This window comes from Purpureocillium lilacinum (genome assembly GCF_023168085.1).
Source record: "Purpureocillium lilacinum CBS 284.36 DNA, scaffold_1, whole genome shotgun sequence".
NCBI classification, from domain to species: Eukaryota; Fungi; Ascomycota; class Sordariomycetes; order Hypocreales; family Ophiocordycipitaceae; genus Purpureocillium; species Purpureocillium lilacinum.
In genome coordinates, this window is record NW_027072111.1 from 1,071,685 (window position 1) to 1,083,164 (window position 11,480).

General features: G+C 52.0%; 1 protein-coding gene across 1 annotated transcript; it reads left to right on the top strand.

Annotated features, from left to right (window-relative positions):
• Positions 1-1,971: 1,971 nt before the first annotated feature.
• PLICBS_000081 (uncharacterized protein) lies at positions 1,972-3,973 on the top strand (the record flags this gene model as incomplete). Its single annotated transcript, XM_065599515.1, has 6 exons — positions 1,972-2,187; positions 2,259-2,329; positions 2,379-2,575; positions 2,655-3,035; positions 3,113-3,462; positions 3,533-3,973. 6 exons carry the CDS (start codon positions 1,972-1,974, stop codon positions 3,971-3,973), a joined length of 1,656 nt encoding a protein of 551 aa, XP_065455587.1.
• Positions 3,974-11,480: the final 7,507 nt, after the last annotated feature.

Genomic DNA, 11,480 nt, shown 5'->3' on the forward strand with positions numbered 1-11,480 from the left:
CGTTCCGCTGCTTTCGTCTGCACCACCGTAATGTACCTCGAACTCTCTCGTCCTCCAGATGATGGCTTTGTCGCTGCCGACGCTTTCGATGCTCTGTCTCCCGGCACCCTCATTATCGGATCTGTCAGTCGTCGCATGGGTCACGATCCCAGTCGTTCCGTCCAGTCGAGACCACACCCCTGCCCCGCCGACAGCAAACGGGTCTGCCCCTCCTGCCACCGAGTCGCCTCTTCTTCTGTCGGCAGAGGAGCGACCGGCTCCATCCTCTTTTCTCTGCGTGGACCGGAGGGACTGTAACGCGTAGCTGTTATGTGTACAGCAGCCCGAGCCCATCTGGGTGTTCATCTTCGTCGTCGCTCCAAACCCAGAATCGAATGCCTGGAGGAATTGGCGAAAGCATGGGAATGTCGCTGCCATCACCGAAAAGTGCATCACGACTTGCGTCATCTGCACTATCTCAGTCCAGTCAAAAGTGACGTCGGGCGTGTCCAGAGATCGCTGCATAAACGCAAGGCGGAAGATGATGGGCACTATAACTAGCAGCTGCACGGAAAACGCGCCCACAACCATGAGTTTCACCTTAAAAGCCATGCTCAGGTCCCAGACCAAAGCAACTGCCATGGCCGATATCACCACCTCTATGAGTATGCTGAACGATTCCACAACTGCCCACCGCATGAACTGCCTGGCATTAGCAAGATTGAAATGCGGGGGTTGCTGGAGGAAGACCTGCCATGTTTCTGCAACCTTCACGAAGAAAACTACTCCAGGGATTCGGCAAACCACATTGAAAGCCGACGACGAACAAGGATGCCACCATCCACATGGTCGTGAGGACTATGGCACCATAGACCACTTTGAGGGTCATTTGCTGGGATCGCCGCATCAGGCGCGCCATCAGCAGGAATATAGCGCATTTGGATGCACAAACTGCCACGATGTAGAGGAGGTTCGCCGCGTAGTTGAGCTTAGAAGTCAACACTCAGCTTCATATCTGGAAGGGCGATGCATACGACGTACTTTTACAGCTGCTTCAAGCTCGTCGACCAACAACACGTCTTTCCTTTGGCCCAGCCCGTTGCGAACGGCGACGAGTGTAATGGCGGACTGCATGATTCCGATGACCTATACGTGCACGCACGCGTTAGGGAATCCTACTCAAGGCGCGCCTACTCCACTCACGGTCGCAAAAGACGCCGATGCATCATCGAAACCAAAGGGTCCGTTAATCGTGAGTCTCAAGTAGAGACGTATGCCATAGACTAATGACGTCCATATACCCCAACAATGGCCGTGATGACGATATAGGCTCTGTGGTCATTGGGTGTGACTGCCAGGTTTGAGCTCGCGAAAAGCGAAGACATGTTTGCATCACATGAGCAGTGAGCATGCGACTCCTGCAGCGGCTTTCTGAAGGTCTGCGATTTACTTAAGCAAGAGGCGAACGGGAGTCTTGGGGTAAAATCGAGTTCCCAAAAGGTAAGCAGGGACGCAAGATTGGGCTGGCAACCCCAATGCGTCAAGTTGCCCACACTGCTCAAGTTACATCGCACTAAAATACCCACTTCTGCATCAGAGTGTAGAGTCGAAACCTAAAATGAGGCCAGTGTGGCCTCCATCGTTGAAATTATGCGCATGAAGTCAGCTGTCTGGGCGGAGCGACTCGGCCGCTCCCAACGTTACCGTGCAGAGTCGCAGGACTGTGATGGCCTTATGCTCGTTATGTGGCTCTACTTGCCGCGCTTCGCACAGTACTGTACTGTCCTTCTTGTCTCATAAGTTTTTGCTGGAATAGTAACATCTTCAGTGGTACAGTACAACAAGTGCCTCCTTTTACCAAAGAAACGCTCTGGAGCTGGATTTTGCTTTTGTTCTTCAGTGTTCAAAATTCCAACTACCCTTCTGATCCTCGCTGACGCTATTGCTGAAAAGTTTTTCTCAACCACGGCCTTCACACCCAAGCTGACAACAATGGAGATAACCAAAGACCAAAACAATATTGAGCTGCGCTGTGTTGGTAACAAAGGCCATTCGCACGCGGCGGCCACAGCGAAGACTGAAATTGGCGGAAATGCCTTCGCCTTCGAGGAGGGCTTCGACAGAGACCGAAACCAAGGTCCGTACACGGGCCACACGTCCAATGATGAGAGAGACATGCAGCGCATGGGAAAGAGACAGGAGTTCCAGGTAAGACCAAGCAATTATGGACTACTGTTGCGGTGATATATAGAGGTTACTGACAGTCGAGAATCTGACAGAGAAATTTTCGAATGCTATCGACGATCGGATTCACTATTTGCGTGACGGGCACTTGGACCATTCTGCTGACGTATGTATTTGGGGACTACGCTCTTGGCGGAATCTGACAATGAAAAAAGATCCAACACTCAGGGACTCACCGCGGGCGGCATGGCAGGCCTTTTTTGGTCTCTTGTTTGGTCACACGTCGGCCAATTCTTCATTGTCCTTTCTCTAGCCGAGATGGCGTCAATTGCGCCCACCGCGGGTGGGCAGTACCACTGGGTCTCTGAATTCGCCCCGCCTCGGTTTCAAAAATTTCTGAGCTATCTATCCGGTGCGCCTTTCTATTTTTGCATCATTGTCCTCCTTCGTCTGCTGTATTGGAGCCCCGACGGCAACTAACCCTATCCCAGGTTGGCTGTCGACGGTGTCATGGCAGAGCATCGTTGCACTGGATACCTTTCTTATTGGTTCTATCATCCAGGGCCTTATAACGCTGAACGACAACTCATACTCCCCGACGAGATGGCAGGGCACCCTTCTTGTCTTTGCCTCAGTCATTGGCGTCTCCATGTTCAACGTGTTCGCTGCCAAACACTTACCGCTCGCCGAAGGCATGTTCGTGACTCTGTACCTATTCTCCTTCTTTCCCATAGTCATCACCTTACTGGTCATTACCCCCAAGCAGTCTGCTAGTGCCGTCTTCACACAGTTCACAGACAATGGCGCCGGATGGCCATCTATAGCACTGACGGTCATGGTCGGCCAAGTCTCGAGCATGTTTGTCGTTTTAGGTGAGAGCTGATGCCTCCAAAGTGCAGGATGATAATGCGATGTGCTTGCTGACTCATAATTTGCCGTTGCCGGGAAGGCTCTGACTCTGTTGCGCATATGGCCGAGGAGATTCGGGACGCGGGAATCATTGTGCCTAGATCCATGGTCTGGTCATTTCTGCTGAACGTGCCATTTACGTTTGCCCTCATCCTGACGTACCTATTCTGTATTGGGGACGTCGAAGGGGCTCTCGGCTCAGAGACTGGCTTCCCATTCATCTACGTCTTTCAGAATGCCACGGGAACCATCGGCGGCGCCACATGTCTCACGACCATTGTCCTCGTCTTGCTCACCATGATCACCATCAGCTCGCTAGCGTCCACATCGCGCCAGACTTTCGCCTTTGCACGCGACAATGGCCTCCCTTTCTCTAGCTGGCTCGGAGCTGTGAGTTGATTTCACGTCAAGATTCAGCTTTGCAGTGTGCTTGTCGGATCTGACACGGATATCTCTCTAGGTCCACCCCACACGGCATGTCCCGGTCAATTCGGTCATTTTCACATGTGCATTTTCCATGATGTTTGCGCTCATTAACATCGGCTCGACGGTGGCCTTCAACGCCATGCTCTCATTGTCCACCGTCGCTCTCATGGCGACCTACGTTGTATCGGTTGGCTGCGTAACCGCAAAGCGGCTCCGGGGTGAGCCGTTACCACGCTGTCGCTGGGGTCTAGGGCGGTTCGGACTACCCATCAATATCGTGGCCATGACTTATGCCTGCTGGTCCTTCTTCTGGAGCTTTTGGCCCAACAGCCGACATGTCACAGTCGAGACGTTCAACTGGGCGTCCGTCATTTTCGTCGGGCTTATGGGGCTATCGTCGATTGTGTACCTGGTCAAGGCACGGCACGTATATGAAGGCCCCGCAGCCAAGGTGCAAGACCTGAAGTATCGTTAGACGTTTAGCTTGTTGGTGAGTCATGGCCACATAGATGAGATGGCTATGGGATCTTCTCTATGCCTGGGCTTACGAGACCATACACTAACGGTTGGTCCAGCAGAGAACTTGCAGGAATACTCTGCGCACCAGCATTGTGGGAAAATTGTACCTTATGCTGGAAGCGTTGGTCAATCACCGTGCAGACCTATGCAGTTGGTGTCAGAGACGAAATGCAGTTCTCGAGCGGCATTAGAAGAGACAGTATCCCTATGGCTATTCATGAAGCTGAAACTGTTGAATATAATGTCAGGCCCGTTTTCCGCGTTCCGGAATCCCCCGCATCCCCTGGTTTTCCTTTGGGGGCGATGGTGTTACAAACCAATGGACGGCCACGGGCCGACCAAGGCAGACCTAGTTCTTCGTGGGGCTCTCACGTGCGGTCGGTTGTAACACTATTTCTGATCAAGCTCTGGGACGTCCAAAGCAGCTTTGATATGACCCTTCTGAAAGCGGGACTGGCCGTCCGGGAAGTCCGAGTGAACCGAGAAGCGACAATCTTCCTGCATCAAGCACGATGAGCACGGGCGTAAGAGTCCTCGCCCTGACTCCATAGGAGTCGTGTATGTGTGGCTGGGTGTGGGCAAGTAGGGGGCTTTCACGTGTCAATTATAGCCCTCATAGAGGCTCACGGGCATCTCGAGCTTGACACCAAGAGCCCCGGCGAAGGACAAGAATGATAACAGATAACAAGGTCATCAGAAATGACGACGACTGGCTTGATGTATTGATGAACGACTCGTTTTCTTATTGCTACAACTTTCTGCCTCCTTCTTGGCAGTTTCCGGACTCATGGCAATTTTCGCGCTAAAGATGCTACCGACAAGTACCACATAAGGCTCTCGACACCGTATCGTTCAGCCTCCGATGCCATCCATACCAAACCGTTCGGACCGCCGGACGGCCTACAACTATGATGTTACGGCTGCGTCTCACCCTTTCGGATCTCGGGTCGTAATGATGGTAAGATGTCTCGCGTTTGGTGAATAGGATCTATCTCCACATTGCAATAAGTGCTTTCGAAAGATGTCCCAAGGCCCAGGTCCTTTGCTGTTTCACGCGGCGTGTATGCAAGTGACCTGTAGAAGATGTCAACGATCTGCTGGAGGAAGCTGCGACGACCCTGACGTGCCTTCTGCTCAGGGCTGACCACTGTACCTATCGTGAAACAATGTACATTGCTCCTCGGTGGAGCTATTTTTAAGGAATGCCAATAGTGAAGTCGACATCCAAGAGAACTGCGACCAACAAGACCACTGGCGACTTCTTTCCACGTCAGGCCCCGGTTTCGAAGGTCAAGTAGGATGTGGTTTTCTTCTAGTGTCCAAGGAACACATTTTCTGATGCCCTTAACCCGCCCGACGATGCTTGCGCCCTTTATCAGCGTTTAGTTTCTTGTCGTGGGTGCGGAATGTAGTCATGTTGCCCGGGATTGCTCAATCCCTCGCTGAGGCAAGTTCTGTCATTGGCCAGCCGCAAAGGGCTTTTCGAAAGGTAGTAAGTTCTTGAACGGTATGGCTGTATGGCGTCGCCAGATTTAAGTCACAAAGCTCCAGACGCGCGAACCCATACAAAGGTAATGCTGGTGACTCTAGGCCGAATTGGAGTGGGTTTTAACCTTCTAAACCATTGGCACACTTTTTCTCCACACGCGCGCCCAATTGAGTATGATGGCAATGGAGGCTGTTTCATATCTACTTCACTTGTTGCACAAGTGGGCGTGCATAACTCCACTTGCACCGGATAAGTGCATACAGGGGCGTGTAGCGAGATGAATGTCTCAGTGGTTCACAGACGAAAAGGGACCGCGAAGATGGCCAGAGAATGGACAGAACACATCACGATCAATACACTTGGGCAACTGCCCTCACACCCATTCCTTCGAGAGTGACGCCTTTAATGCTGGTATCCACACCGTACGTCTGACATCACTACGACTTGTGTCGCACCAAAAAGTTAGTGATTGATACGCGACGTCAACGAAAAGCGTACGACTAGATAGAGTTCTTAAGGCTTCGTGGACAGTACGATCCATCGCCGTGAAATACTGCCCATCGGCGATATATCAAGTTTACTGCGTTAATGTTTCACTGTAGTGCGCATCAGGGTCCCCTTTCTTGGGTGATGAATTGGGTACAGTATTTCTCGGGTAGCTGGCTAAGGTCTTGACAAGCGTACCGCTGCTATATGCATTCGAATCGAAAACTCTTCCCGGGGGGACGGGCTAGTTTCTATGCATTGTACAGTAGCGCGTTTCATGACGGACGAGAAATAAGATTGGGAATGGTGAATCCCGATGCAATGCCAGGCCATTCCAAGGTCACTTGAGCGTATAATCCCATGTGTCTCAGCGTTCATGTACTGTACTGTACGATCGCAACCCCAGCAAATCCAGCGTTCGCCCCGAGCAAAAGAAGTGGATCTAAGCTCTCGTTAGCCCATCGGCCCGACTTCTGCATTGCATTATTATGTACCTCCCCCAGAGAATGACTCTGCCAACACTGACGCTTTTGATGCTCTTTGCCCCCTTGGTGCGCTCCTCATCCGATCCATCATCCGCGGCTTTATCGTGGTGTTGGTCGTGCCAGTGCGGCCGAACCCTCAATCCGGCCCTGGTACAGTAGCTGTGAATAGGTCTGCTCGTCCCCAACCCCCCTTCTCTCCTTTCGCTTTCACTCGCCGTTGCTTGTATTCTTCTTCCTCGCTCGAACGTGAGCGAACGTAGCGTATTGCTTTGTTTGGCCCACAGCCCGAGCTCATCTGCCTGTCCATCGTTCGCCACGTGGTTGAGCTGAAGAAGTGATCGTTCCGTCCTGTCCTCGGCAACATTGAGACGGTGCAGGCGTCGTCCCCTCATGGCTCTTTGAGCTCGTTGGCTGACAACGAACATCCCAATGTTTCCTATCCCATCACATACTGTAACAGGCGTATGAAGACTACACAACTTTTCATGTCGTATGGCTATCGGCCTGTTGCATTTCGCCCTAACCACTGAATGTAGTGCCGCACAGTGCCCATATATTGACGCGAACTTGCGACGGCCACTTTCCTAGTCGGTAACGCGGAAATTCTGCCGACGTACCACCAAGCCAATGGTGTCGGCTTGGATGTTGCTTCCATCATGTGAATGGAGCAACAAAAATCTCTGTGTGAAGCTGCATGGCCGGTTGATGCCGAGTAGCAGATGTTGCATAAAGTATAGTAGGCACAAAGCATATATGGATGGCACTGTCCTGGCTCCTTGGGTCCACATGAGCTACGGCGGCCACGATACGTCCGCATTACTAGCCCACGATCGAAGCGGACAAAGCCATATCACGACCCATCTTGATCTCCCATTCGCCAAGCACGATTCCAAGATCGAACACCAAGATCGAACACCGTTGAATACTCAAATCTGCACCAGATGTCCACGGAGAGCTTACATGTTCTTGCCAATTACATGCCAGACAAGGCGTCATCTCCTCTTCTTCCCACATGGAAGGGCCATATTGCATCAGCTCAAGATGCACTTGTGCTTTGTGAGGCATGCCTCAGGGGATTGTTAAATCCTCTACCACGGCGTCCGTACACCTACGAATACCAGTGCATCATTAAGAGCGGCGCTGTCTTCGTGTACGAGGAGCACAGTTCGGGCATCAGGCACTGGATTGACGGCTTATTATGGAGCCCGTCTCATGTCGGTAGCGACTCCTTCATTCGAGATCCGGAACACAGCTCGAGCTCTTCACCTAGACGCTGGGAAGAAAAACGAACCAGTCTGGAGTCTACAAGTGTCGCCGGTAGTTTGATGGAAAATAGTCACCGATTCGGCAGTCTTATTAAAACCACCGCCACCGTTGCTTTTCGGGGAATTCCCATCAGGATTGTCAGTTACCAGAGCACTGAAGACTTTTTATCAGCGCGTCAGAATACCCCATGTACAGATCCTCTGCTAAAGGAAATTGTCCCTAGAGGAGACCTGGTATTGGTAGATCACCAGATTTAGACTCGAAGGAATCCAAATCAGAGCAATTCGACTTGGCTTCCCGCTTGCATTAGGCAGAGGTGCGTGCTACACGAATTTACGAGAGCGAACAATAAGAGAGGCGATTGGCGGGCTGACTGGATTTGGCTGCCTGCTGCCCCAGTATTTCCATGGCATACCGATCCATCATTTGTTTATAGTGGATTTGTGAAGCTCAAGGCATCGTCTATTTACGCAGTTGGATGGCAGTTGAGGCAATTGAAGAACACACAAAGAACACCCAAACTGGCGGTGAATGAGTTCCCATCTGCACCGGCACTTACGACACATGTACACACGCAGACTTGATCGGTTAGGCGGGGAACGTTACAGCACCCCTACATCAGAGTAGTGACAAACCCAAGTCAGAAAGCGACGACAGTAGACGTCGAATTTCACTTAGAAGAAATGTAGTCAACCATGCCAATTGAGCCACAACCCGTATGACAGGCCGCCATAGAAGCCAGACCGCAAGGAAGACTATTGGCGATTTCCGGGCCAATGTCGAGAAGACACCACCGGCGCACGACTATGCCTCGCCCTGACTGCTGCCAACAAGAACGATGTCGTCTTACTGCAGGAGCCGTGTATAGAAGATAAAGCAGACCGCTGTCTCACAAAACCACAACCCGCGTACACTTTTTCTACGGTAGTCGACTGGACCAAAATTACATCCGCCCGAGGGTCATGGCGTATGTCTGGGGTCGTTCCGTCTTAACAGCCGATCAACGGCAAGCTGCGACAACCCGTGACGTCCTCTGACTCAGAATCAACTATACTACGATAGTCAGCTGCTACAGGCAGAAATTGCAGCTGGCTGCGCACGGACCTTGCCCACGCTGTTCGGAGGTTCCGTCGTTTAATGCACCGCTCGGACTAAGCGGGATGAGGAGCCCCGGATGCAACGTATGCGGTGGGAACCACCGCGCTTGGCGTGTCTCGTGTGGTCTCCATTGCGTCTCACCTCAATGTCATTTTCGAATTTCGGTAGAGGAGCGTACGATGGGTATGAGCCCCGACTGCAAAGCATGATGCGTGCTCTTGCCACTTTCTTGGGCTTCTCGGGGTTCGTGAATGCACTCCATACTGACCGATATTAGAGCTGGTATCTGCCAACTTTGAGGGACCATCTACATACATTGGCTCCGACGATTTCGCCAAGGCGGCGCATATATACATGACAACTCACGAGCTTGCCTGTCGTTTTAGCGGCCTAGGGCAACAGTTTTCCTCGGACTCTTAGCCCTCCCTGGTTGATTACCGCCACGGCGCTCCCGGTCGCTCGTTCACCTATCTTAGCCCCTTGTTTGGACCTTGAACTAAATATGAGCTCACTCTCGATTCGCCGCGGCGGTAGTCCTTCTTTCTCAACTCAGTATTGGGCAAATGGAGGCTGGCAGCCGTGCTCGGCATGACGCGCTCGCAACATGAAACGATACTATATTTCACTGATCACATGCTCCTTAAATTGCTTCGAATTAGGTTTGTGCATTTGCGCTCAGACTTCTTTGAACTCTGGTTTTGAACATTTATCAAACAGCAGGGTTCGTGGGGAACGGTATCAAATACAAGCCCTCTCAGCGTGGCCGTGAGGTCTTTCTGCCACAGAAGCGGCGACTCTCTTAGGCCGTACAGCGCTTTCTGGAGCTTCAGGATGGTTCCTGCTTTCCTATAGCCCGGTGGCATGCGCATGAATACATCGTTCTCTAGCCTTCCGTTTACGAACGCATTAGCGGCGTCGTATTGGATCAGTTCAAGGTCAAAGCGTGCGGCGATCGCCATCAATGTCCTGAAGGACCGACCAGCAAGAGTTGCGGCATAGGCCTCTTCATGAATGGGCTTGATTTGCTGATCTCCTCGCACTACCAGACGTGTTTTGCACTTGTTGAACTGTCCGTGCTTGTCAAACTTGTAGACGTAGACCCACATGCAGTCAAGGATTTGTTTTCCTCTGACTTGCGGATCTTGTCGCGACAGTTCGAACCAAGATTGCATCTCTTGGTGGCTGTGAAGATGCTCTGCTTCTGCTTCCTCGAAGAGAGTGCCCACTGGGTGCTTCGCCAGCTCCAAATGACTTCGCGGCAAAGGAGGCACGTCTCCCCGATGTAGGCGAAGTTACACAGGGGTTGGGTACGGCCGAGATCGGTCCTCAGCATTCTTGGCTTGGTAATCGGTGCCGCCCTCTGGCTGGTCTTCCGTGCCGCCTTCTGGTAATCGCCGATCGGCTTCCGCTACCCCGGAAATTCCAGAGCCTTCGTCGGTACCGGTTGGGTGATCAAGTCCAACCTCCGACTGTTCAGCTCCCGTGTCTCCCGCCACCCCATGGAAAGCGGGATCCACCCAGCCGAGTTGGTACTCGACATCCTCGTCTTCCTCATGAAGGCCTCCCCAATTCATTTTGGGGTATAAAGGCACCGTTTTGGTCTTCTTCCGTCATTGCGGTCCGTTCGGGCTCGGGTATATCCACCTGGTTAAGTTGATTCGTTAGCTCATCGCGATCAATGTAGTAGATCGTCCTTCAACTGTTGGAGGTCGCCATTGAAACGCTCGTCTTCATTGAGAACGTCCCGCGTCGGGACTCCTCTTTCGGTCTGCGGATTCCAGATCCTGAATATGTTGGTGGACTGATATCCAACAAGGAAACCGATCCAGGCTCTAGGGTTCAGTCTTTGTCTCTTGTTGGTGCCAGCCAGGGCGTCTCGAGTCATTGCGAACGCTTTGCATCCGTATACTCGTAGATGGCCCTGGTATGGTTTGCGGTCGTCAACTACTATCCCATCTCTCGGAGCCAAGTAGGTATGGAACCGGTCGTAGGGAATCCGCCAATTGTACATGTACTTTGGTGTTCTGTTGTATAGGTAGACCACGGCACGGTATATTTCGATCCACAGGTATGATGGTAGCCGCGCACTTGTTCTCATTGCGCGTGCTTTGGTCCTGATGATTCTCCCGGAGACCTCAGCGCCTCCGTTTTGAGCTGGATAATGTGATGCTGAGCTCTCTACTGTTAAGGTTGAGAGAGCGCAGGAAGAGATACGCGGCGGATCGATTTCGCATGTAGTGGCTACCTCGTCCCAGTTCGCCATCGCATTCAACCACTCTTGGTTTGATGCTGTACTGTCTTTCCAGGTAACCGAAAAGATCCTGCAGGGCGGTCCTAATCTCTATGGCTGCATGTGTGGAGAGATAGTACTCCCGAATCCTGCCCGACTATCTGTCTGTGACAAGCAATGCGATGATTTGCCCTTCCAGGCTTGGCGAGAGATCGTGGAAGTCGATGGCTAGCCTGTCGCCTGCCATGTATCCAACATCGCGCGGTCGAAGTTGCACTTGTCGCTTTATTTTAGATATCGCGCAATCGTCGCATTCAACGGTGGGGATCAGTGTGGCTAACAATCAAGCTCAAACTTGACAGGCCTCAATGAAGTTTGACTTCTCGTCAAGTCAAGTTTGTCAAGTCAA